Source organism: Vigna umbellata, chromosome 2, assembly GCF_029865625.1.
Source record: "Vigna umbellata cultivar VRB3 chromosome 2, Vumbellata_1.0, whole genome shotgun sequence".
NCBI lineage: Eukaryota > Viridiplantae > Streptophyta > Magnoliopsida > Fabales > Fabaceae > Vigna > Vigna umbellata.
The window spans coordinates 38,940,262-38,968,126 of record NC_142166.1 but is presented as its reverse complement, the minus strand read 5'-3'; the positions used below and the strand labels follow the sequence as shown (position 1 = coordinate 38,968,126).

The 27,865-nt window shown below is 31.6% G+C and overlaps 3 protein-coding genes across 3 annotated transcripts; 2 read left to right on the top strand and 1 right to left on the bottom strand.

Annotated features, from left to right (window-relative positions):
- Nucleotides 1-149: 149 nt before the first annotated feature.
- Nucleotides 150-2,688, top strand: LOC124841118 (Pentatricopeptide repeat (PPR-like) superfamily protein). The gene has a single exon (XM_047317309.2). The coding sequence runs from the start codon at nt 735-737 to the stop codon at nt 2,289-2,291; it is 1,557 nt and encodes a 518-aa protein (XP_047173265.2). The 5' UTR covers nt 150-734; the 3' UTR covers nt 2,292-2,688.
- A 177-nt stretch (nt 2,689-2,865) lies between these two features.
- LOC124841116 (thylakoid lumenal protein (Mog1/PsbP/DUF1795-like photosystem II reaction center PsbP family protein)) lies at nt 2,866-5,122 on the bottom strand. Its single transcript, XM_047317307.2, has 5 exons — nt 4,653-5,122; nt 4,032-4,135; nt 3,639-3,750; nt 3,268-3,495; nt 2,866-3,144 (listed from the first exon to the last, which is right to left on the bottom strand). Exons 1-5 carry the CDS (start codon nt 4,951-4,953, stop codon nt 3,080-3,082), a joined length of 810 nt encoding a protein of 269 aa, XP_047173263.1. The 5' UTR covers nt 4,954-5,122; the 3' UTR covers nt 2,866-3,079.
- An 8,463-nt stretch (nt 5,123-13,585) lies between these two features.
- On the top strand, nt 13,586-19,904 carry GTA2 (global transcription factor group A2). The gene is made up of 22 exons (XM_047317305.2): nt 13,586-14,006; nt 14,705-14,943; nt 15,035-15,181; nt 15,268-15,426; nt 15,502-15,585; nt 15,712-15,782; nt 15,874-16,228; nt 16,319-16,474; nt 16,561-16,658; nt 16,750-16,798; nt 16,878-17,030; nt 17,113-17,256; nt 17,356-17,446; nt 17,554-17,712; nt 17,788-17,833; nt 17,918-18,012; nt 18,117-18,195; nt 18,491-18,545; nt 18,634-18,748; nt 18,843-18,983; nt 19,312-19,409; nt 19,556-19,904. The coding sequence occupies exons 1-22, from the start codon at nt 13,688-13,690 to the stop codon at nt 19,799-19,801; spliced, it is 3,099 nt and encodes a 1,032-aa protein (XP_047173261.2). The 5' UTR covers nt 13,586-13,687; the 3' UTR covers nt 19,802-19,904.
- Nucleotides 19,905-27,865: the final 7,961 nt, after the last annotated feature.

Sequence of the window (27,865 nt, the reverse complement as noted above, 5' to 3'; positions counted from 1 at the left end):
TGTTTTGTGAGCACAAGAATGACACCAGGAAATTGTGCTTGTTACAATATAAAAAAAATTTAATATTGTCAAACTATCTAAAAGAAATTTTGTAAACGGCTTAGGCACCTCAAGATTAAAAACAATAGTTCGTGCCTTTCTTCTCATCTCGTGTAACAATAGGTTAGAAATACTTGGATGCAGTCTGTACGTAACATTCTTCGAGAATCCATTATTGTTGATAGGTAGGAGATGCAAGGGTTGTATATGGTCTTCCAATATTACCTTGATTTTTCGTCTTTGCAAAAACGTAAAGAAACGACATATTAACATATCACTCAATGCAAAAGAAATAAAAAAATTGCTGTAAAATATAAAAATAATACAACAAAAAAAATTAAAGTTAGAATTTTAACATAGATACAACGTGCGTAGCCAAAAAAAGGGAAAAAAATTGTAAGCACTTATCCCATCGTTCCTAAATATCCACCGTCCAGTTACACTTTCAGTGAAAAAAAGGGAGCTGTTATTACTAAAAACATGGGAGAAAAACCAGAGCACCACCTTTGCTCGAGTTTCTGTCTTCCACTGCTACGAATTATAGTTACTCTTAATTTTAAAATTATTATAGCAGCTGCAATTTAGTCCTTCGTAAGATGTTGAAACACTTATATCCATCTTTTTGTCAAAATTTTGACATAAACATGCTAACACGCCAAATTGTGTGGATCCATGATGAGCTTTAACCTTGCCTCATGGAGAACAACCCATCTTATTGGTCTTGTTCAATAAGGAACCACATTCGGCAAGGATCATTGAGATGTGCCCTTCTTGCGTATAAACAAACCCGGCACGTAGGATTATACGACTCCAGTGTGGTCCCTCTGTTACTCAAGGCATGCGCTTTTCTTCCCTTTCTTCACTACGTGAAGACCTTGCATGCAGAGTCCATCAAGGCTGGTTCAGGGAGCGACGTGATCATTGGAACCGCATTGCTTACAAGTTATGCCAAATGTGACGCTACCAGAGATGCACGGAAACTGTTCGATACAATGCCGGAAAGAAATGTTGTTACTTGGAATGCCATGATCAGTGGGTACTTGAGAAATGGAGACACAGTATCTGCTTCTCTTGTATTTGAGGAGATGCAAGGGAAAACTCAAGTGACTTGGAGTCAGATGATTGGTGGGTTTGCTAGGAATGGAGATATTGTCACCGCTCGGAGGTTGTTTGATGAGGTTCCTCGTGAGTTGAAGGATGTGTTAATATGGACTGTGATGGTTGATGGGTATGCTAGAATAGGAGAGATGGAAGCTGCCAGGGGGATCTTTGAGTTGATGCCTGAAAGGAATTGCTTTGTGTGGTCATCTATGCTTTATGGGTACTGCAAGAAGGGCAATATTGCTGAGGCTGAGGCGGTTTTCAGCCGGGTTCTGGTCCGGAATTTGGAGATTTGGAATTCCATGATTGCTGGTTATGTGCAGAATGGATTTTGTGAGAAAGCACTGCAAGCTTTTGAGGGAATGGTAGCTGAAGGGTTTGAGCCGGATGAGTTCACTGTTGTTAGTGTTTTATCTGCCTGTTCGCAGCTGGGGAGCCTGGATGTTGGTAAGCAAATCCATCACATGATAGAACATAGAGGGATAGCTGTGAACCCGTTTGTTTTGAGTGGATTGATTGACATGTATGCGAAATGTGGTGACTTGGTCAATGCAAGGTTGGTGTTTGAAGGATTCAATGAGAGGAACATCATCTGCTGGAATGCTATGATTTCAGGTTTGGCCATCAATGGAAAATGCAGAGAGGTTCTTGAGTTTTTTGGCAGGATGGAGGACTCAAATATAAGGCCTGATGGTATCACCTTTCTTACTTTGCTTTCAGCGTGTGCTCATGGGGGTTTGGTCCGTGAAGCTTTTGAAGTAATATCCAAAATGGAGGGATATGCAATTGAAATAGGAATCAAGCATTATGGATGCATGGTTGACCTCTTGGGAAGAGCAGGGAGATTAAAAGATGCTTATGACTTGATGGTAAGAATGCCAGTGAAACCTAACGACATAGTTTTAGGGGCAATGCTTGGTGCATGCCGTATTCATTCAGATGTAAACATGGCAGAACAAGTACTGAAGTTGATCCATGAAGACTCTGTTACAGGTGCTAATTCTCACAATGTTCTTTTGTCCAATATTTATGCAACTTCCGAAAAATGGGAGAAAGCTGAAAGGATGAGGAGAATCATGGTAGATGGAGGATCTCAAAAGATACCTGGGTGTAGTTCAATCATCTTTAGTGACTATTGTGGATTGAAGTGAGGAAGCCCCACATTGAAATGAACGGCCTAAGTGCAATCTAAAAAGGAGAAATACCAAAATAAGACTGGCCTACTGGCAATAATGATGCAAAGTGCTTTGGTACTGTGAGCCCCGCGCCAAGATCAATCCGTGGTTTCTGCCTCCATTATGAAGCTACTTGATTTGTGCTTATTATCAAGGAGTTGTCTGAGAAAGGATGAAAGAATTGCGCTTTACTAATACATCACTGATTCATTCTGTTGGTGGTCCTTCATTGATAGATCATTCATAAATATTATGATAAGCCCCTACTAAGACATGTGCCAATGCCCTGACATAGGATTAGAAGTCTTAGATATATTGTGTTTTATGTTAAGTAGAGAAATATAATTCCTATATTAATTATGTTATTTTTACATATTGATTTGTATTTAGATTTAGCCTACATTCTCATTATTATAAATACATTATTCTATATGTATTTTCTATATAAGGGAGATTAATCCTAACTTAGTTTTACTATATTCAACAAGAACAAATACCCTACCTCTTAAACTTTAAATTCTCGAAAATTAAGTAACCAAGCTTCTTAATCTTCACTATAAATCCAAGCTTCTCAATCATAGCATTTACCAAATGTAACAAAACTGGTTTGGTACATTGATGGTTCAAAGATTCAACATATATGATCTTTCGATCCACATAAATCCCAATCAGACACAGTATTGAGAAACAACCACTTCTTTGTACTAAACTACAAATACAGAAAGTTTCATTTCAACGATCTCTTGGTTCACTGAAGATTCAAATTATACAACCCGAAAAGACTCAGCTATCTTCTTTAAATCATCGTAGTGTCTCTTCCATTGAAGACCTGCAAATTGCAATTGAGTTGAGACAACATTATATTATTTTCTGTTAGTTTTCATAGTTTCTTTATATGCTTTCTAGCTGTTCAGACTTGTGAGATGACTTAGAAGGGGATAAATAGTCATACCACTGCCTGTTACGCCAAACAAATATAAGCGATTGCCAGCTGCAGTGGCAGTAATGAAAATGTGAGGAGGCTCTAGCTCAAACTGGTAATACTTTCTTCCTTCATGTTCTGCTACATTAGAGCTCAGAACCTTCCCTTCTACATTTTCGCCGATTACTTCTGGACCAAATGCATTGATCACTTTCTCTGGAGGTCCAATTTTTTCTATTGTAGCATTATCACCAAGATCTGTATAGATTTATAGTAAATATATTACCACATAAATGGAAGTTCAACCTAGAGGTTTCACTGTTCTTTCTGTTTCAATTTATTCTCCATGTCTCTAGAAAGCAGAGATTGAGAAAGAAAAATGAGCAAAACTCAGTACTCACCATCTGAAAATCGAAGAACGGGAGCAACAATGACAAACAAGCGTCCTTCCTTAGAGCTGGCAAATCTCAAATCTATCTCTGTGCCACCAAGATCTGCTATTGATACTGGTACCTGCTAAGCATATATATGCTGGCTGAAGTATACAGAAACCATGGAGCTGAAGAAAACAAAAGATAAAATGTCCTCTAGATGAACATATGTTGTAACAGATCTTTCAGATTAAAAGAGAAGTAAACTGCTCGCACAAAAAAGAGAGACATGGGAGTTATTTCGTTGATGAGTTCTAAGGAATTTCCACTGGTATATTTAAAACTTTTCAATACGTGTGACTGGATGAGATAGAAAAGAAATCTTCTAGTGATTTTTTCCAACTCTAACTTGTAAAGCATCACCTCTTCCCATTCTTGAGGCACTCTGAAGGAGTATGGGATAATAGGACTCCATCCAACACCATGTCCACCAGACTTCTCATCTGGCCTGCGATATGTCCTCCAACCTGTCTGATCAAATCCTTGCCTACGTTATCTCACTTTCATTTAAAATCTATAACAGAAGAGACAATTGGAATTCTAACTTAAAAAACATGTATGAAATCAAGTTAAGAATTAAGCATCAACTGTATGTATAGCTCTAAAAGTGGAAGAGATATTTATTTTTCTTTCCTAGAAGGACCGGGCCATTTGATAACTGGTAGACTGAAACTTTTTGCCACTCCTATTAGGATTAAACCAGTGTTGGACCGATTGGCGCTTCTGTTATAGTTTTATCATTTACAACAAATTTTGACACTCTACGTCCAAGGCATCTTTATCATACGACGGAGTACATTTCCTTTATCACGGCTTACATTAAAAAATTGCTTTCTTATGGTTTGTATGCACATTTATCTGCCTGCATTGCTACATCACAAATTCATTTACTTTGGGACACTACAGTCTACAGATAGCATAGTGTAGTCATCGCAGAATGGACTGTGCAAACAAATTATTTATTATAATCCAAAGTGAACGAACCTTGTTCATCTGGTTCGGACAGACCAGGAATTCTCCCAGCAAGAAGGCCTTGTTTCACCACGGCCAAACTCTCACCCGGGAAACCCAGCAAGGAAACCCCAGAAGCCAAAACTGTTCTTCTGGTCACCAACAAAGAGGAGAACTTCTCACTTTCTCTGCCTTCTGAGGCTAAAGCAGCCACAGTTCTTAAAATCCCAATTTGCTGTGAGGAATAACAAGGTGTATGTGAAGAGGGCATGACGTGCAGGTTCTGCGGATTCCTCCAGCATAGCACACTGGTCGTGGACAAGGCTGTTGCCATGTCCACGAAGGTTTATGTGCTGAGTTGTTACTAGAGGGTGAAACTGAAAAGGGGAAAGAATTTGGGCAGCTCAGAATACAAGATTAAAGAAATTCGTAGAAACTGATTTCTGATGGAAAGGTTAATGCAGAAGCTGAGGTCCAAATAAGGATACTGAGCTTTAATAATTTTGTGGACACGGTGCTATTGTGCTCATGAACTTGTTATTTCCTCTTAGCTAACTAAGTATCTATTTCTAGCCTAACACGTGTTATACAACATGGATATAAAAAAAAAAAAATAAGTGATATACTTTACAATTTTTCTTAACGTTGTGTTGCACACCGAAGGGACAAAGACAGTTCCATTATTTCATATTTATTTATAAAAAAAATTACAATATCTATCTACTTTCTTAATATTCTAATATTAATTAATTAATTAATTTTTATAAAAGATAACAAATCACGGTAAAAGATGTTGTCAAAAATATAATATATACCATAAAAGTCTGCAAGAGAAAGTTACTTTATCAACAATGCGTGGTCAAAATCAAAAGGCTCGATCAGTGATAGTTTCAGAAAATTCTTCCGCAAGTGAATGCACAGATTTTATCTTAACTTTTTTTTTATTTGTTGAAAACGGTTTTTGACGAGCGCGTCTTGCACGAATTTTTCCCAAGTTATAATTTTTGAGGCTGGTTCCAACTCTAAGAGTTCATGCTTTCCCATTTTGAAGTAAGGAAAATCCCTAATGCACTCCTCTCTCACGCAGGAGTCTTTTATATTCTATTTTCTTCTCTCACTCTTTCACTCTTTCACTCTCTCATTTATTATATCTACCTTTATAACATTCTCGGTACTTTTTCTCCTTTTTTTTTTTAAAGGAGTCTTATTTACTAGTTCTGATATTTTTAGAATTTTTGAAAAGGAAGACTTGCACAACACATTACATATAAGTCTTTAAAAACAGTGATTTACACGTTTCGAAAAAATTTTGTTCGTGTTTTTTGTTAGCTTTTCTACAATAATCTTAAGAACTTATGGTTGACATCAACAACTCAAACCTCGAGAATCAGAACATTATTTTTGGAACTTAGATTATATTGGCTAAACATTTTTTGGATGTATCGAAAATCGAAGTCTTTTCTGGTCAGAACTTTTGACACTAGCAAGAACGTGTGCTGACATATGTTACTTAGTGTGCTATCTAATGAATTTTTCGATGTATATTGTTCCTATAAAGAAGTAAAAGACATTTGGGATTTGTTGATTCTCAAATATAATGTTGAAGATATAGTCAAACAAAGGTTCGTTATTCAAAATTATTATCGTTGGAAAATTATTGAAGGTAAGGCCATAAAGTCACAAATAAATGAGTACCACAAACTGCTTGAAGATATCAAAGTGAGAACATTCTTCTACCGGATGAATTTATTTCAAAACTTCTGATTGAGAAATTGTCACCATCTTGGACTGATTAGAAACATTGACTGAAACACAGACACAAGCAAATGTCACATTCAGAGCTCTTCATGGACATAATTATTGAAGATACCAACAGGAAAGAGTGTGCTACTACAAGGTCAAAGCTTTGTCTACAAAAACAAATATGGTAGAAGACAAACCTGCTAAAAAAAGTATGAACACAAACCTGATCATAATAGAAACAAATTATTTTCGAAAATCTCATCCAAACGGATCTAACCCCACCTTTAAGAAAAAAGGAAATTGCTTTGTATGTGGAAAGTCTGGTCATCATGCACCATAGTGCAGACGTAGAGCAAGAAAAACCAATCCTTATAGGCCAAATATAGTCGAAGGAGATGACATTATTATTGTCGTCGTTTCTCAAGTAAATTTGATGAACAATGTGAGCAAATGGGTGGTAGACTTTGGTGCTACCAGACATATCTATGCAAACAAAAGTGCCTTTTTCTCTTACTCTAGTGTAGGGGATGACCTTGGTGATTTCAGGACCACTCATGTTCTAGGAAAAGGAAAAGTTATTCTCAAGCTCATATCTGGAAAGACTATGGCCTTAAGTGATATGCTACATGTGTCATCAATCAGAGTTAATTTAATCTCTGTAGCACTATTGGAAAAAGTGGGGTTAAAGAGTCATTTGAGTCTGACAAGATTGTAATGACAAAAAATAATGTTTTGTGGGGGAAGAGATATTGTGCTCAAGGTCACTTTGTACTAACATTTTCGAAAATATGAATGAAATCTTGTTCTTCTATTTATATTGTTGATTCATATGATAGGTGGCATACTAGATTAGGACATGTGAATTCTTCATATGTTATGAAATTACAATGATTATGATTAATTAATACACATATTAAACAGAGCAGTAAATGTGATATATGTATAGAATCTAAAATAACAAAGAAAATATACTATCATATAGATCGTCAAATGAAATTTTTAGGCTTAATTCATATTGATCTAGCTTATTTAAAACAAACCATGTCTAGAAGCAGTAAAAATTATTTTGTAACTGTTATAGATTATTATTCTAGATACACCAAAGTATACTTAATCAAACATAAAGATGAAAACTTTGATGTGTTTTTAACTTATAAAGTAGAAGTGGAAAATCAATGAAATAAGAAAATTAAGAGGATTAGACATATAAAGGTGGTGAATATGTTCTGTTTAATGAATTTTGTATTAGAGAAGATATTATTCATGAAGTAACCTCACCATATTCACCTGAGTCTAATGGAGTAGCCAAGAAAAAAAATAGAACTCTTAAGAAAATTGTTAGAAAAGTGATGCCTTGTATCTCAAACCAAGAGGGAGTGAATTGGATTTTGCCTTAAAAAATTGATATTTTCAAAAGCTTTGCAAAATATTTTTTTTCTTGAAATCAATAAAACAACAATGATGAATCAACAATAAAATAGAAAGGATAGAGAATGATTAACTCAAGCAATTTATACTGGTTCGACAAAGTCTACATTCAGTCTTTCTTCAACAACCTGAGTTGAAGGGATTCCACTATATTGATAGGGTTACAAGAATACAAAGCTATCCCCTCTCAATGTACTTCACACCCCACTCAAAAGCACTATAGAAAAAAGATGTGAACATCCTCACAATCTTACCAAACAGAGAACACTCACAGCTCTTTACAACTTGAGAACAATCACAACTCTCAATGAGAACACACACGGCTCTCTTCCCCTAGCACACCTACACAGGAACACAATTCACAAATTGGAAATGATGAAACTGAAATTCTAAGTACACTCCAATAGTGCAGATTCAATCAGAAAAATTCAGCCCAGTTTCTTGATAGAATCTTGATGTGTTTGAAACTTAAATTGATCCTTGATTCTTCGAGATAGTTCTTGGACGCTCTTGTAATCAAAACTCAATGAAAATGTTAGTTATGAAATTGATTGCCAAAATATTAGTTTGAAACAACGCACAAGACAATTATTTATAAGATTTTTTGAATTTTGACACAATTTAATCGATTATAAAATTTATGTAATATGTTAAGTTTTTCCTTCTGCTTTAACATATTTTCTTCTATTTAGATTAAATAGATTATACAACGCATGCAATCCACATACAATTCATACAAGCCAACAATAAATTCATATGATCGTTAGAAACAGTTCAGGCTTTAAATGAAATTGATTTTGACAAGAGAAACATACTTAACCGATTATGAAACTTATGTAATCAGTTATGTTCAATAATTAAGCAAATTTTCAAATCAATTTCCATTCTTAAACAGATCAGCACACAAATCAAACACATATTGACATAGCATCGTGTTTTAATCGATTACTACACAATTGTTTGCCCCTATTAAGCATACAATGATATCTGGAGAAATCTAACAGATTATATACATTGCTTAACCGATTATTTCTACCGAAAATGAAGTGTTCAATTTGTTTAACTCATGATTCATTTACAAATAATGATTTCATATATCAAGCACAAACACAATAAAGATAAAACAATTGTTATGTCATTTGTTGTGCAAGAAACTATAAAATCATTCTTTTGTTCATAATAAAAAACAGATATATAGGGTAGGTATAGCTCCCCTTATCAACAGAAATGATGAATGTCATGCTTCTTAGTTCTAGTGCACCTGATAACCTTTGGGGGAAAACCCTACTTACTCTGCCTATTTTACAAAATAGAATAGCTCATAAGAAAACTAGTAAAACTCCTTATGAGTTATGGAAAGGTTATCAACCTAACCTTAAATATCTAAGAGTGTGGAGGTGTCTAGCTAAGGTAATGTTACCTAATCCTAAGAAAAAGAAAAATAAGCTCTAAAAGATCTTATTGCATGTTCTTAGGCTATGATGAACATAGTGCTACCTATAGGTTTTTGGTTCTTAAAAATGATATATTTGAGAGCAATTCTATAATAGAGACAAAAAATGTTGAGTTTTTTTAACATATTTTTCCTTTAAAGGTTAGTGAGACATCTGAACCAGTTGATAATAATAATAATGATGCCTTGTGTGAGGATTTAAGAAGAAGTAAAAGACAGGAAGGAAACTTCTTTTGGTAATGATTTATATACTTATCTAGTTGATAATGATCCAAGTAGCCTTGTAGAAGTTAGCTCTTGAAGCAAAATAGTGGGATAAAGCCATTAAGACTGAAATTGAATTAATTCAGAAAAATAATACTTGGACCTTAGTAGATTTATTTAAAGGAGCAAAACTCATTGGTTGTAAGGGGATCTTTAAGAAAAAGTATCACCTTGATGGATCTATAGAGAAGTATAAGGCCAGATTAGTAGTAATAGATTTGACTAAAAAACCCAACATAGATTATTTTGACACTTTTGCCCCTATGACTATGATTTTCTCTATCCGAGTATTGTTAGCCTTAACAGTTATCCATAAGCTAGTGATACACCAAATGGATGTTAAAACTGCCTTTTTGAATGGTGATTTGGAGGACGAAATTTATATGACTCAACCTGAAGGGTGTGTTATACTTGGTCAAGAGAATACAATATGCAAACTTTTAAAATCTTTGTATTGGTTTAAACAAGCACCAAAATAATGGCATGAAAAACTTGAAAATGTATTGTTATATGATGATTTTTCACCTAATGATGTTGATAGATGTGTGTACTTTAAATATGAAAATGGTGATTGTGTCATTATATGTTTGTATGTTCATGACATGTTAATTTTTGGTACATGCAATGAGATTGTAGTTAGAACTAAATTGTTTCTAGGATCGAACTTTGAAATGAAAGACATGGGTGAAACCAATGTAATTTTAGGTATTAAAATCATAAAAGAAGAGAGATAGTATATTATCCTAAGAACAATACATTGAGAAACTTCTTAAGAAGTTTGGGTATTATGACTTCAAACTTATAAGTACCCCTTATGATGCTAACTCTAAATTAATGAAAAATATAGGAGAATCTATCTCTCAACCTCAGTATGCCCATATAATTGGGAGCATACTACACTTGATGAGCTTTTTTAGACTTGATATTGCTTATTTAGTAGGTAGACTGAGTAGGTACACTCAATATCCAAATCAAGGATATTGAGATGCACTTACTAGACTTATGAGATACTTAAGAGGTTCAATGGATCATGCCATTAAGTACAGTGGATTTATCGTTGTACTAAAAAGGTATATTGATGCTAACTGGATCTTTGATTCATATGTGACAAATTCTACTAGTGGTTATGTAATCACACTTGGGGTGGTGCGATTACATAGAGATCAGCCAAGCAAACAATTATTGCAAGATCAACAATTGAATATGAATTTGTTGCTCTTGATATAACTGGTAGTGAGACTGAGTGGTTGAAAAATCTCGTAGCAAACATTTCACTAGGAATGAAACAAACCCCATCAGTGTCAATACACTATGATTGTCAATCAACAATAGCTATAGCTAAAAACAAGAATTACAATAGAAATAACAAACATATACAATTGAAACACAATTTGGTAAAGTAGTTGCTAAAGAGTATAACTATTTTCATTGATTATGTGAAGTCAAAATGAAATTTAGCATATTCTCTGACAAAACCCTTGGGAAGAAATATCATATTAGAAACATCGAGGAGAATGAGACTTAATAATTGCAAACAAACAAGTGGTGGCAACCCAATCTTTGTGATTGGAGATCCCATGCATAAGGTTCATATATGAAAAATAAGTCACTTGTTAGTTATGGTAGCACTAAATTAATTTAATCAATTATGTCTATTCCTATGGTGTGTGTGTGTGAAAGTGTTAGAGATTAAGAGGTTAAATGTTGTAATTAAAATTCTATGTGGTGAAAGAATTTTAGTTTAAACAAAGTTTATAATGATTTCCATATCCCTTACTGATGTTGTAGATCTGCAATGTAACTTGATGAAATCACCTATATAAGTGTCAAGTGGAGCTGCTTGCATGAGATCTTGGCATAGCCTAATAAGCACAACATATCGATAACAAAAAGGATTGTGAGGGTGTATTGTGATTGATAAACCTTTAACACATTTTAAGTGTACTTGATTCATATAGCTTGTTATACCAACTATATTGTATGTTAAGTTTTTTGATCTAGGACTAGTTCATATAGCTTGTTATAGCAGCTCTGATGCATTACATCTTATTAAACCTAGAAAATTTCTTTTTTTCTTTCTTTCAATCTTTCTTTCTTGTCTTTTTCAATATGTGGATTATTGTTGTTAAAAACCTAATATATATTAAAAAATCCTGCTAGAGAAAGTTACTTTATGAACGTTGCACGTTCACATGGTCAAAGTCGAAAGGCTCGGTCAGTGACAATTTTTGAAGATTCTTCCGCAAGTGAAGGCACAAGTGTAAGACCCAGGGAAAGTAGGGGTTATAGGAATAAAATTTTGTTAAGACTTAAGTATGTTTCTTTTAAGAGTTGACATGTCTAATAAGGTGTTGTGTGTGAATATCTTTGTTAGAACATAATTATGTTATTTCTTTGATGTTATTATGAATAAAATGCAACACATGATAGGTATGTTGATAATTGAGTGATTGTGTGTGTGCGTGATATTATCAATGTGATGTGTTGGCTTGTTAATGGAGAATGATTTAGGATTTAATGAGTATGAGTTCAATTCTAGGGAGAAATGGAGTTAAGAGAAACCTTTGTGTTCATTTGTATTTTTGGTCTAGGGACAAAATGATCTTTTATCTTTAATTAATTAGGTGCATAAATTAAAATAGGGGTGTAGAAAGGAAAAACATGCAAGTTAAATAATCTGGAAATTTAATAAAAATATATTACGTAAATCTTTGAGAAAATTTAATTGTTGTTATTTTAAAAAGTAGTTGAAAGAAAATAGAAGATATAATCTTGGTAGGTTTAAAGATTAAAAGAAATATTATTAGATATTGTAGATATTTTAAAAAATATTATGAGATATTGTTAATAGAAAGATATCTTAAGATATAATTAGATGTACTTAGATATTATTATTAGATAATAATAATAATATATTATTGATAGACTTATTATAATAAATTAGAATAATAATATTAAGATAGAATTTACTAGGGACTTATCATAATTAATTAAGTTAAAGATAAAGTTAAAATAATAAGCATCTCTTATTTATATAAAAACTCTGGCGATTAGAAAAGGAGGATAGAAACCTAAAACCTCAAAATTAGAGAGATAGGAAGAGAGAATGTTTTTTAGAATAGAGGCAAAAGAGTTGCAGTAAACATTAGTGCAAGGAAAGATTTGTGGTGTTTTTGGAGTATAGATAAAGCTCTAATATTTGACCAAGGTTTAAAGATTAAAAGAAATATGATTAGATATTGTAGATATTTTAAAAGATATTATGAGATATTGTTAATAAAAAGATATCTTAAGATATTATTTGATGTACTTAGATATTATAATTAGATAATAATAATAATAATAATAATAATATATTATTGATAGACTTATTATAATAAATTAGAATAATAATATTAAGATAGAATTTGTTAGGAACTTATCATAATTAATTAAGTTAAAGATAAAGTTAATATAGTAGATATCTCTTATTTATATAGAAACTCTGATAATTAGGAAAGGAGATACAAATTTAAAATGAGAGAAAAAGAAAGAGATAGAAAGAGAGAATGTTTTTTAGAAGAGAGGCAAATGAGTTGGAGAAAACATTAGTGTAAGAAAAGATTTGTGGTGTTTTTAGAGTATAACAAAGCTCTAGTATTTGATTTTAATTTTCTTAAAAGTTAATGTATTTGACATATGTATTAAAATATGTTCTGCATGATGACGACGAGGATACATCAGGTTTATGTTGAGTTTTTTCTATGAAAACATATATACTTTTATTGGATTATAGATTTGATATTAAGGAAAATAAATTTATAGTAGTTGAGAGTTTTACCATTCAGATATATTATTAACCAAATATTTAATACATGAGATAACTATATTTGTAATGAAGAATTCTTTCTATATATATAACTATAAATAATAAAAAAATATATAATAATATTAACACATTAGATATTTTAATATACTAATATATGAAAAAATATTATATGACACCTGAAAAAAATGAAAATAAATTATTTTTTCTTGTTCTTTCTTTTAATTATAATGTTTTTGTCCCAAAATATATAACGAACAAGCAAAACCTATACTAACAAAGAAAAATATGCAGAAAAACAGATAATATTGGAAGTCCAGAAGAACAGAGGGCTGAGAGAATAAGAGTGCAAAGTTTAGGGTTTGTCTTTGCGGCATGAGTCACCGGGGAATGGACCGCGACGACGACGACGATGACGATTATATGGAAGACGAGCAGGTCGCAGACTTCGACGAAGAGGATGACCGCCGGGGGCGCGGTGGCGGCAGTAGGAAGCGCAGAAGATCTGGTTTTATTGACGATGACGCTGAGGAGGTAGATGAGGATGAGGAGGAGGAGGATGACGATGATGAGGATTTCGATGCCCGAGGGGGTCGCAGGCGCCAATACAAGAAGGTTTCCGCTTCTAATTTTTTTGACGAGGAGGCCGTGGTGGATAGCGACGAGGAAGAGGAAGAGGAAGAAGGCGAGGACGGTGTGTATTTTTTTTCTTTTTTCTCTGCTAATTTTTGTTTCTGATTTGGATGATTGGATATGAACTCGGCATGTATGAAATTAGGGTTGGAACTTTGGATTTATGGTTTCCTTAGGTGGTGGTTGTTGATTTTAAACTTGATTAGGCATATATTATTCAATCCCTTCCTGGCTGAACGATGGTATGGATTGTCTGCTATTCAAATCAATGTTTTGGATCATATTTGACTGAGGACCAGGGAAAAACTGGGTATGGAAGGAGCTATTGCAATAAATTGTGTTTAATTGAATGTACTGTGAATGTAAAGTTACTTTTGTTGAGGTGATTTGTTAATTGTTATGAGAATGAAGTCATGTATTCTTGTGGTGGGTTCTTCGGAGGAATTAGAAGATTAAGACTATTTTTTAACTTGAAGAAACTGAGAATCAATTTTGTTATTCATGGTTTTGCTTGTGATAGAACATCAAATTTGAACTGAAAACATTTATCGAAAGAAGATGAAAATACGTACTGCAGTGATGGTTTTATGTGTGCATATAGTATTTTATATCCTCAAACTTAACAGAACAGTAAAGTTGCACGTAATGCATACTTTTCTTAAATTACAAAAACAAACTCCAAAGCATTTGAATCCTCTCTACTCTATCTTTGTGTAAAATATATTATGTAGACAAGTTAACAATTGTTGAAACATCCAGACTTCATTGTTGAGGGTGGAGCCGATCTACCAGAAGAAGATGATGGGAGGAGGATGCGGAATAGGCGAATGCTGCCACATCACCAAGAAGATCATGAAGATCTTGAAGCTGTGGCCAGAAGCATCCAGGAACGTTATGGAAGGCGCCTAACGGATTATGATGAAGAAACAACAGATGTAGAACAACAAGCTCTTTTGCCGTCTGTGAGAGATCCAAAGCTTTGGATGGTCAAATGTGCAGTATGTCCATATCTTTTTTTTTTTTGTGTAAATATCCCTTTTTCTTGCAACATTATTGGAGCATGTCATGTATTCTTTGTTTTCGCATTAGATTGGACGTGAAAGAGAAACAGCCGTTTGCCTCATGCAAAAGTACATAGATAGAGGATCTGAATTGCAAATAAGATCAGCTATTGCTCTTGATCATCTAAAAAACTATATATACGTGGAAGCAGATAAAGAAGCCCATGTGAGAGAGGTAATGTCATGCAAAACGTCTGGTTGATAAATAGCCATGTCTATATGGATTAATTGTGTTTTTAATTATTATGTATATGCTTCCAGGCTTGTAAAGGTCTACGCAATATATTTGGCCAAAAAATAACTCTTGTCCCAATCAGAGAAATGACTGATGTTCTGTCAGTTGAAAGCAAAGCAATTGATCTTGCTAGAGATACTTGGGTTAGAATGAAGATCGGGACATATAAAGGGGACCTTGCCAAAGTATGTATCACATTTTAGGAAATTCATGATACCCTCCATTTTGTTTTCTGTATTAACATCAAATGTCTTCTGTAGGTAGTGGATGTTGATAATGTGAGGCAGAGGGTTACTGTCAAATTAATTCCAAGGATAGACCTACAAGCTCTTGCAAATAAATTGGTAAGCGATGTCATAGTTTTTTGTTAAATTAATGTATTCTATTTGTCTAGTGTTTAAATTCTTTGGAAGGAATAGCCTGCGTCTATTTTTTTATATTTTTTTATACATATGACTCGTGTCATGCAGGAAGGTAGGGAGGTTGTGAAAAAGAAGGCTTTTGTTCCTCCCCCTCGATTTATGAATGTTGATGAAGCAAGGTATTACTGGTTCTCTCTATTCTGTGGCTGAAAGTCTTCTGTGGATTGGAAATTTGTTTTTGATCTGATTAAATTTGTTCTTTCTATTCAGGGAACTGCATATCCGTGTGGAGCATCGACGAGACCCATATGGTGAACGTTTTGATGCAATTGGGGGCATGATGTTCAAAGATGGTTTCTTATACAAAACTGTTTCAATAAAATCCATAAGTGCTCAGAACATCAAACCTACTTTTGATGAGTTGGAAAAATTCCGTAAACCGGGTGAGAGTGGAGATGGTGATGTTTCTAGTCTTTCAACTTTGTTTGCGAACAGGAAGAAAGGACACTTTATGAAAGGTGACGCCATCATTGTTGTAAAGGGTGATTTAAAGAATCTTAAGGGAAAGGTGGAGAAGGTGGATGAAGATAACGTCCATATAAGGCCAGAAATAGAGGGACTTCCAGTAAGTATGAATATGTATGAATATCCTTGTATGGTGCCATTTTTGCATTTTGATGATTAATGATTAACTGGTCATCATTATTTTTTTCAGAAAACTATTGCTATAAATGAAAAGGAGCTTTGTAAATATTTTGAGCCTGGAAACCACGTCAAGGTTGTTTCTGGTGCTCAAGAAGGGGCTACGGGCATGGTTGTGAAGGTCGAGCAGCATGTCTTGATTTTGATATCCGATACAACAAAAGAGCATGTGAGTTTTGTGGTCTAAAGATTTGTTAATTTCTATTTTCTAATTATATTTACTGCATAAATGATATTAAAATATCCTCTCTTTAGATTCGTGTATTTGCAGATGATGTTGTAGAAAGTTCAGAAGTAACGACTGGAGTTACTAGAATTGGGGACTATGAACTCCGTGATCTTGTATTGCTTGAGTAAGCTTTGCTTGAGATTATTGCTATTCACCTAACCCCTAAGATATAGTTCAATGTTTTCTCATTTCTATTTTCTATTTAATATGTGCAGTAATATGAGCTTTGGTGTCATAATACGTGTAGAAAGTGAGGCATTTCAGGTCAGTGGCTCTAGGATTTAAAATTTTCTTTATTAAATTTTTGAGTTTGTTATTATATTAATGTCTATTGCTATTTTAGGTTCTAAAGGGGATTCCTGACAGACACGAAGTTGTGCTGGTTAAATTAAGAGAGATCAAATGTAAGATAGATAAGAAAATAAGTGTGCAAGATAGGTATAAGAATACAGTTTCATCAAAGGATGTTGTCCGGATTGTTGATGGTTCCAGTAAAGTGAGATTCTGTCTTTTGGCTAGATTTACCTTTGAAATATAATATTTTTAAATTTATTTATTTGTTTGTTTTTTCTGGCTAGGGGAAACAAGGTCCTGTGGAACACATATATAGAGGAATCTTGTTCATCTTTGATCGCCATCATCTTGAACATGCAGGCTTTATATGTGCTAAGGCCCAATCATGTGTGGTAGTGGGGGGTTCACGCTCCAGTGGTGACAGAAATGTAACCAGTTTTCCTATTTTATTTTTTGTGAATGTTTTGCTATTGGTTTTAGCACTGTGATAATATTTTGCATAAAAATTCATTCCTTTCTTCCCCTAGGGTGATGCCTACTCAAGATTTCCCACTCTTAGAAGCCCAAGTCGTATTCCACCATCCCCAAGGAGGTTTCCTCGTGGAGGGCCAATGGATTGTATGTCTCTTTTTTTTCTTCATGTTTTATGTGGAACCAGTCTATCAATTTGTTGTACATTTCCTTAAGTAACTTGATTGATGTTAATTTATTTGGATGTGATATAGCTGGAGGGAGACATAGGGGTGGGAGGGGGCATGACGGTTTGGCAGGTACAACTGTTAAAGTGCGTCAGGGTCCATATAAAGGTTATCGTGGTCGTGTTATAGATGATAAAGGCACTTCAGTTCGTGTTGAGCTTGAATCTCAAATGAAGGTTGTAACAGGTAAGTCTTTGTGAAGAAAAACCTGTAGTGTATGTATTTTGGTATTTTCATGGTTGCTTACTTGGTGATTTGCAGTTGACCGCAACCATATATCTGACAATGTTGCTATAACTCCATATCGGTGAGTTTTATGCAAATGTAATTTAAGTTTCCAAGTATTCAATGAAAGATGTTCAATCGTCTAACTTTTTTTGTGTTCTTCCAGTGATACATCTCGCTATGGAATGGGAAGTGAAACCCCAATGCATCCTTCTCGGACTCCCCTACACCCATATATGACTCCAATGAGAGATCCTGGAGGTTTGTTTGATTTTATTGTAATAAATTTTCATATAATCATCTGATAGGATTAACACTCTAACTTGTTCTGTTGACCGATGGTTATAATGTACTACTATTTATAGCAACACCTATTCATGATGGAATGAGGACACCTATGCGTGACCGAGCATGGAATCCATATACTCCAATGAGTCCTCCAAGGTTTGTCCAATTAACATGGTTCCTTGTTGAGTTTTATATACTGTTCTCTGATTTTTGTTTCACATAATTTTTGCTTTAATAAAAAGATTTCTTTCTTCCAATTTGTATATGGTAAAAATAATGTCTTAGTTAATAAATTTCCATGTGGACATTAATATTCCAAATAGAACAACTAGAACTAGAGGGTTATAAGGAATTTGTTAGTTAGAAACATTGTTATCTCCATAGAGTCTGCGGCACTATTTAGTTAGTATATATGTGATGTATGAATTCTGATGGTGAAAAATAAAATTAGGGACAACTGGGAAGATGGAAATCCAGGCTCTTGGGGAGCAAGTCCACAGTATCAGGTTAGGAGATTTAGCAAACTTCAGATACTATATGCAACTTCATATTAGGCACTGTGTTTATTTTCTTTTCCCTTTTTGATCTTTTCAGCCTGGAAGCCCTCCATCACGACCATATGAAGCCCCGACTCCTGGTGCTGGTTGGGCTAGCACACCTGGTGGAAATTATAGTGAAGCTGGAACACCTCGGGACAGTTCTGCCTATGGTAGCACTACTTCCTGCCCTTTCAAAAAAATAGTATGTACATTTTTACTTTTGTGCTAATACTTTTCTGGGGATGGATGTTGTATTTTTTGCAGCTAATGCTCCAAGCCCGTATTTACCATCAACACCTGGGCAGCCTATGACACCAAGTTCAGCATCTTATCTTCCAGGCACTCCTGGAGGACAGCCCATGACTCCAGGCACAGGTGGTATGGACATGATGTCTCCAGTTTTAGGTAAGTTTGTTGTCAATCTTATGACAGACAAATTTAATTGATTTTTGTTGCTTATCTATTCAGCTGTCTATTTGGTCACAATCAAACTGATCTACCTAACTTTCTTCATATATGATAGTAAAATATCTCATGGGTTTGGTCCTTCAAATGAAGGACAACTAGCTAGGCGTCTCATTGGTTTTACTTTCTTTGTTATTTTTCACTTGTTATGTTGCATATACTATGAAGATGATTATTACTCCGCATTTAGCATATTGTCTGTCATTTTACTTGTGCTTAATTCAGTTGGATCATCCTTAAAATGTTATAATGTACATATTTGTTGTAGGTGGGGACAATGAAGGCCCATGGTTTATACCAGATATATTAGTCAATGTACACAGGGCCGGAGACGAATCTGTTGGAGTTATAAGAGAGGTTCTTCCGGTATGGTGACCTAGTAACTTGCTTTTATATTTGTACGAGTGGATCTCCAAGTTGAGACAATATATGCCAAACTAAATGAAGCTGTATTCTCATTCCATTTACTTGATTTCCGTCTAATGACGATAGCTTCTTTTTTGTTTCTTCAGGATGGCTCGTACAAGGTAGCTCTTGGATCTAGTGGTAATGGTGAAACGATTACCGCCCTTCCGAATGAAATGGAGGCTGTGGTACCAAGAAAATCAGACAAAATAAAGATTATGGGTGGGGCATTACGTGGTGCCACTGGCAAGTTGATTGGTGTAGATGGTACTGATGGAATTGTAAAGGTAGATGACACGTTGGATGTCAAGATTTTAGACTTGGTTATTTTGGCAAAATTAGCTCAACCATGATAAGTTTATGTAGAGATGGTACTTAATGCCATATCCTCTTTTTGTCTCAACTGTTGCGAGCGCTTTCGCCTGTCTGTCTATAAAATATACTCCCTGCATTGCACCTTTGTTCGCTCAACTTCAACTTGATTAGGTCAAGTTGCATATGCCAATCTCCCTCTGCAGATGGATATTTACTTCTACAAAACACTTGTTTGTCCCTTAATATTAGGGAAAACCTGAAAAAGAAAAACAGGGATGGTGTCTTGAGGCATCACTAACGAGAATTCATGTACCAGTATGTCTTCTGATCGAGTCACATAAACAAAAAATCCAGGACATATTTGGGAATATTGTTTCCGAAAAATATTTTCTCAAGCTTTAAAATAGAAGTGATTATTTCTAATCTGTCTGATAGAGCATTTGTTACTGACGTATTTTTGCTGTTTCTCCATCACGTGATGAACTCGATGATGTTTTCTGCTTATGCCCTGTTTATTTGTTTCTTTTTGTTGAAAAACTGAATAAAATGTTATTTTATCTGTAAATAAATCTGTAAAATAAAATATGTATAGGGTCCTTTCCTTTTTCTCTTTAAACCTATTTATTTTTATAATTTAAAAATACACGTAGGGTGGAATAAAAAATTACTAGAGATAATAATTTGGTTCGTTTAAATGTTAATAATTTTTTTTAATGTACGTGTTTTACCCTTCTGAGAGTGATCTTGGTTTTGAATTTGATTTTAGGAAAATTCTTAGTGAGAGGTTTAGTTAGTGCTTTACTTGTTACTTGATTACAAAAAGGCGAAGATACGTGTAGTTGAAGGATTCTTCAATGGGTCTTAGTATATCATACATTGTTCTTGTGTATAACGAATTTGAGTAGATTTTATCTTTTTACATGTCATTCACTAACTTCTTAAAATAGAAATTACGTTTATATATATATATATATATATATATATATATATATATATATATATATATATATATTAAAATCAATAGTAGATAATATGTTTTGATATTCTTAATTTTACATTTAATAGGATTTGGGTCAAGGACGGAAGAATTCTTTAAATGAATTTTATTTTAGTTCAAACTCATTGAGTCAAGCAGTTAAAAAGTGCAATAGAAAACATTTAATTTTTTAATTAAAATTCCATTTTTCAAAAACGGAATTGGTGTTGAAGTAGAAAAATAATTAATTACATTAATTTTTAATTTTTTAATTTGATGGTGTTGCGGGATAATATATGAATTTTTTCATTAATATTAATTTTAAATTAGGTTTAAATTTTGTTTTAACTTGATTCACCAATAAGATAAATGAGTGGTATAATGGATTATTTAGAAAAGACGATAATTCATACAATTTTAATTTTATTTGATGATCCTAACAATTTGTTTATGCAACGAACACGCGGGAGATTGGAATCGAAAATACAATATAAAATCGTAAAATCTTATGTGATTTAAATCATAATGAATATAGCTAACAGATTCAATTAATATTTTATAGTTCCAGTCGAAACAATATAAGGAAAAAGTCTTATACGAATATTTTAAACTTTAAATGCATAATTTGTAAAATGTTAATGCTCAGGGAAGAAAATGTAAACTTAAAAGAGAAGTGTTTATAAATAATGTTTTTTTAATGAGGCGAATTAGCATATTAATGGCTAAGGGTGGTCGCCATTGTAGTCAAGACCCAGGAATAACATAAAAATTTCTTTGTGACATGAGATGAAATAAAAAAGGTAAATATGATTCTATCATAGGATTAGCCATGGTTAACAATGATTGTAAGATCATATTACTACCTACCATATTGTTGTACGAAAGTTTTGGTTAACAAGTTCAAATGAGACAAATCCATATAATTTTTAGAAAAATTATATATATATATATATATATGGGGTATAGGGGTTTGCTAACGCGCGTACGCCTGTTTTTCAGTTAGTACATTTTAGCTGTGTACCGGATTTTAGTAGACAAAAATATCCTTATATACCATGGATTCTAAGTTCTAAGGTTAAGGGTATTTTAATAATTTTCATTCTCAAAACTAAAAAAAAAAAAAAGAAACCCCCAAACCCTTACTCACCTCTCTCATTCCTGTCAACCCTTTCTCTTTCATCTTTCTCACTCCAATCTTTTCTCTGTCATCCCTACTGTAGCCCCAATTGAAAAAATCAGAAACACCCTACTGTAGCCCCAATTGAAAAAATCAGAAACACTTGCCATTAAACAATCTTACAAAAAAATGATTTTATAATGAGTTTTGATCTTATATTTTTTGTCTTATCTAATTTTATCCAATTTTCACAAGCATAAAGGAATTGGTAATTGACCTGGAAAAAATCAGAAATATTTGTTGTTAAACAATTTCTTACAAAAAATGATTTTATAATGAGTTTTTATTTTATAATTTTTGTCTTATCTAATTTTATCTAAATGACATCCGAAAGAATTGGTGAAGATGGTGAAATTGAAGAGATCTTGAATGAACCTTTGCCTCAAGGTGAATATGTCAATGACTCAACTCTTTAGAAAGACAAATTGTTTAAAGGCAAGTGTTTCTGATTTTTTCAATTAGGGCTATAGGGATGACAAAGAAAAGGTTGGAGTGAGAGAGATGAAAGAGAAAGGATTGAGAGGAATGAGAGAGGTGAGCAAGGGTTTGGGGGTTTCTTTTTTTCTTTTTTAAGTTTTGAGAATGAAAATTATTAAAATACCCTTAACCTTAAAACTTGAATCCATGATATATAAGAGTATTTTTGTCTACTAAAATCCGGTACACATTGCTAAAATGTACCAACTGAAAAACAGGCATACGCGCGTTAGCAAACCCCTATATATATATATATATATATATATATATATATATATATTTATTTATTTTTCAATATCATATGTTTTTCTTTTCATCATTGTCACACAATCATGATAATAGCAAGTTTAGACATGCAATAACAATAAGAACTGAATTCCATTTATCCATTAAAAGTACTTTGATTATTAATATTTCATTATTATTATTATTATTATTAGTATTAGTGGTGGTATTATTATTATTAGTGTTATGATAAATATTATCATTAGTAGTAGTAAAAATCAGTATTCGTATAAATACTATTATTATTATTACTATATTTATTATTATTATTAGTGTTATTAGTATTAATATTATTAATACTAATATTATTATTGTTGTTTTTAATGATATTATTATTATATTAACATTAGCATTATAATTAACATTAATATTATATTTTTACGAGATAAAAAATGCATTGTAGATTGTGGATCATCCCGTTAATAATCTAAATAAAGTAGATCATATTAAAAATTTTAATCTCGTCGATTTGATTTAGATCCGACTTATTTATCATCGTAATTATCATGTTAAAGACGGATCAACTCGTCCCAACCTATTGATCCTTTTTTAATTCAAAATTAAAATAAAAATAATTTAAAATATTAAAATGTTTAGCACTTACAAATTATGTTTAGATTATTAATTATAATAAAGTAGTTTAACATGTAAATATAATAGTTATTTTAATTTATTCAATTAAAAATATTAATTAATCAACTAAAACTTTAAAAAGTATTTATATGATTAAATATGTTTTTAATATATATACATATATTTTAAAGGAAAAAAGTGGTGACAATTCATCTGTGGTAAGACAAGTTACATTTTTTGACTTTTTTTGTTGAGTCATTTTGAACCAACAAAAAAATAAACCGAGTTAAAACGACATTAATTGACCTATTTTGTACTCGTAAACATTTTTACCTTATGAATATTTAGTATTAGTAATCCTAACTAATGAATAATGATATTAGTAGATAAGTGATATTAATATTAATATTATTATTATTATTATTAGTACTATAATCAATAAAAATATAAGTATTATTATTACTATTAGTATTATTATTTGAATTAATATTAGTATTATTATATTTCAAAATTATGATACTTCTAATACTACAAATTTAAGAATAATTTAAAATGTGTAACCATCCTTTTAAGTTATTATCTAATGTAACTTCTTTAAAAACCAATTCATTTATAATTGTGCAAACAAAATTTTACAATTTTAAAAATACAAAAAAAGAAGATAATACCTAAAAGTTATTTTCTTAATATATTGATTAATAAATTTGTAGACTATGTTAAAAATATTTCCATTTATTGAATAAAACAAAATAAAGAGACCGAACGACGAGTCTCTTATTCATTTTAAAAGAGATTATATATATATATATATATATATATGTATATATATATGTATATATATATATATATATGTATATATATATATATATGTATATATATATATATATGTATATATATATATAATATTCCAATATCGTATGTGTTTCTTTTTTATTATATAATAGTAAGTTTAGAGTTCAAAAACAATAAAAATTTAATCCCATTGTTGAATTGGAGTATATCATCTTCAATTTTATGAAATTAATGTGATTTAGGGTTTGTGTGTGCTATAAAATTTTAGGCTTTCTATGTTATTTGTGGTGAATACGATGATTTTGGCTGGATTGATTTGTTTACCACAAATTTGATGTGTATTTGGCTTTTACTTCATGTAGACTTGTTAAACGAGATGATTATGGTTGGATTGATTTGTTTACCACAAATTTGATGTGTATTTGGCTTTTACTTCATGTAGACATCTCCCTAAGGCCAAAATCAATTTTGGCAACATAATTTTCAAATTTTTGTAAAAGCTATTGTACGCAGAGGTGTTCACCTGGCGAAACACAATACCAATGACATCTAAGTCTAACCATATAAAAGATTGACATCACTCTCTATCCAAAACCTTAAGGCAATGAGTTAATGGGTCTTTCACCTTTCTATAGTGTTCTACTTTCTCATTTCTATTTCTATCCAATGTGAGACTTAGACTCATACTTGGATTCCCAACATGTTTGTAGTTGTCTCTTTTTTTTTTGCAATGATCACATTATCAATGTCAGCAAATGAAGATGCAGATATAGAAATAAATCTTGAAGGATGTTCTAGTAAACTGTTTGAGTTAAGGAAGAATATTTGATCATGTTAGTTATAGTGTTGGAATAGAACCACAATATAAATAAAAATGTATATATCTTTTAAATGATTATACTAATATAAAAAATACTTTCGATGTTATCATTTAAATATTTATAATGAAATATTTTATTTTAGTAGTTTATATTATTAGAATTGAATGTTATAACTTATATGACATCAACCTAATGATTCAATGTGGTACCTAACACACTTAGAAAAAGGTAACCAATAACCAAATATATTTGTTTTTTCTTCCATTATTGTCATGTTTTAATCTATGTTGCATTTATAACTAATATATCCGTAACAAAATACAAATAAAATATAAGTTTTAACCTAAAATTTTAAAACAAAAAGTTTACGGATCTTTCATCTTATATATTATTTAACATTGTCTTTTCTATTCAGTTAGAAACTTATTAATTATTCATAGTAAATAAATATTATGTTTGAATTACTTAATATAATTACTTTTTGTAAGATCAACATTATAAAAAAATTAACATATCCAAGTATTATATGTTATTTCTATTTTGTGTGTGGATACTTTAGCTATAATGTAATATGGATTTTTATAACAATGGTGAAAGAAAAAAGTTACTATATTTTATTCCTAAGTATTTTTTGTATGCCTTAACTAGAACATTGGAGCATTATGTTGGTGTCATGTAAGTCATATGTCTGCTTCACTCCTTCTAACTTCTAACTTATGAAATGTATGTCTATTAGAACTAAAATTATGTGAACTTAATTCAGTTTGGAAAAGATGATTTAGTGTAAATTTTAAGTTAGTTGAGATGAGTTTTTATTTCTAACAGAGAAAATATTAAACCTATTGGCATAATATTTATTACAAATAAAAATATTTTAAATGAAATCCAAACCCTTCATAGTCAAGGGAACTTCAGTTTTGATTAATCCATCTTATAAACTTTCTTTTCCAACCACCAAGACAAAAAAAGAAAAAAACCATCCCATGTGAAGCACGAAGAATCGAGCTTTATGCTGGAGTTTAAACTTTGAACTTGTGATTAGGCAACTAAAGTAAAGTGTACATATTTTAATTTTTTTAGCAACTTGGTTTAAACATATATTGGTGACCTATTTTAAATTTAATTCCGTGATCTTCAATAATACGCCCACTTATTAATCTAACCACAGGACCATTTTTTTTAATAATAATCCATCTGTTTTTCTTTTTGTAAACTCTCAATTGTTTATTTAATTCTTTTTGCATGTATGGAATTGCAGTGTCTATTAGTTAATTATTTAGTGAAGGATCTACTTTTTAATATAATTTATTATTAATAAAGATTATAATAATTATGATTAATCTAATTAGAAAAGAATATATCAAAATAAAATTAAAAAAGAAAAAAAGGATAAATATTCTATAAAAGTTCAAAAAAAAATAGTGATAATTATCTAAAAAACAATTGTAAGATAGAAAACAAGATTTCTTTTTCTACACCAATATTCAACTGATAAAAAAAGTACAAAATTATTTTTTAAAATATAAATTGAGTATCTTTATTATAGTTTTTCTATTGTGATTGAAATTCATATTAGATAATAAAAGATTATCTTTTTATAGTTATGTTTGTGGAGTGATATTATTTAAAGTTAAGATTATATATATATATATATAACTAATTAATTTTTTTATAACGTTAACTTTTTGAGTTTAAAAGTTATAAGTAGAAATTTATTTCTATTAAAAATGAGAAAATCATGTTTTGGACACTTTATTTCAGAAGCTGCTGTTTGATAGAAATAGGATAATAAGTAAAACAAATTGACACCTACTGGGAGAAGATATTTATTGAGTGATTTTCTATATAATAGAATACTAAAATAATAAAATTATTATTGGAAAAAATATTTTTTATTAGTTTATGTAATCAAATGTTAAATATCATCTATTAAGAAAAAGAGGGAGTATAAATTTTAAAACATGAAATTATTTTAGAAGCTTTTCCTTGAAAAGTCAACGGTGGAGGAGAAAAGGAAAGAAGCGAGGAAACTGTGCTCCTTCCCTGCTGTTACAACTGTGTCGATGCCAAAGACACGTCATTTTCTAGAAAGCACTTATTTTGTCTTTTTGTTTAATTTCAAATGTGTATTCTAGTAATAAAATTAAACACGTAAGTTAATATCTATTTTAATCTCTGTAAATATTATATAACTCTTTCTAGTTTCTATACATATACCTGTAATAACTTTTAATTTATTCTGTCTAATTCTGAGAGTTAATTAAAACATAATGTACAACAATTAAAGGACTAAAGGACAGTTTTTAAATATAAAAACTAGAAGGTAAGTTTATTCAATTATAGAGATCGAACAATTAATTTTATCTTAAATATTATAAACAACCTATAATTGTTATTAATTATCCAACGTTTAAATAAATGTAGCATTTACTCTATATAATAGTCCTTGTATAAATCATATTCAAGAAGATCTGTGTACATGGATTTAGATTACCAGATTCTTCCAAGTTAAGTTAATCTCTCAAAATAATGATCAATCATCAAATTGACAAATTGAGAAACTAAATTTCATGTTCATAAATTTGACTTATCACAAAACAAAATATTATATTTTGAATCGTTCAAGATACAATCAGACATTTATTTTGTTTATCAAAATTAAAAACATAACCTATAACTAAATTTAATCATATCCACGTAAAAAAAAGCACTTTAGGGAACAGCTTTTAGGAAAGAAACCGATACAAATTATGACTTTAGAAGGAAAATGTATATTTAATTGTAATTCCTATCACCGCTAAGAGAGTGGTAGAATAATAGTGACCATGCCACTTGGTGTCACAAGTCAGAAACAACTAAAGAAAATTAAAACTAAAACCAGGAGCTGTTTTGTTGTGTGGTAATTGATACGTGGTACTGTGTCCGAATAATAATCTAAGGCGCCGCTTGGATACTAAACAACAGCATAACCAGAGTGGTATTGTCCATTTATCAACCTTCA

Coding starts and splice junctions, on each gene's coding strand:
- LOC124841118 (XM_047317309.2), top strand. CDS start 735: ATGGAGAACAACCCATCTTATTGGTCTTGTTCAATAAGGAACCACATT.
- LOC124841116 (XM_047317307.2), bottom strand. CDS start 4,953: ATGGCAACAGCCTTGTCCACGACCAGTGTGCTATGCTGGAGGAATCCG. Junction 3,751..4,031: donor TGCCTCAAGAATGGGAAGAG/GTGATGCTTTAC, acceptor TATGCTTAGCAG/GTACCAGTATCAATAGCAGA. Junction 3,145..3,267: donor GTTTGGCGTAACAGGCAGTG/GTATGACTATTT, acceptor TGCAATTTGCAG/GTCTTCAATGGAAGAGACAC.
- GTA2 (XM_047317305.2), top strand. CDS start 13,688: ATGAGTCACCGGGGAATGGACCGCGACGACGACGACGATGACGATTAT. Junction 15,182..15,267: donor AAGAAGCCCATGTGAGAGAG/GTAATGTCATGC, acceptor ATATGCTTCCAG/GCTTGTAAAGGTCTACGCAA. Junction 15,783..15,873: donor ATGAATGTTGATGAAGCAAG/GTATTACTGGTT, acceptor CTTTCTATTCAG/GGAACTGCATATCCGTGTGG.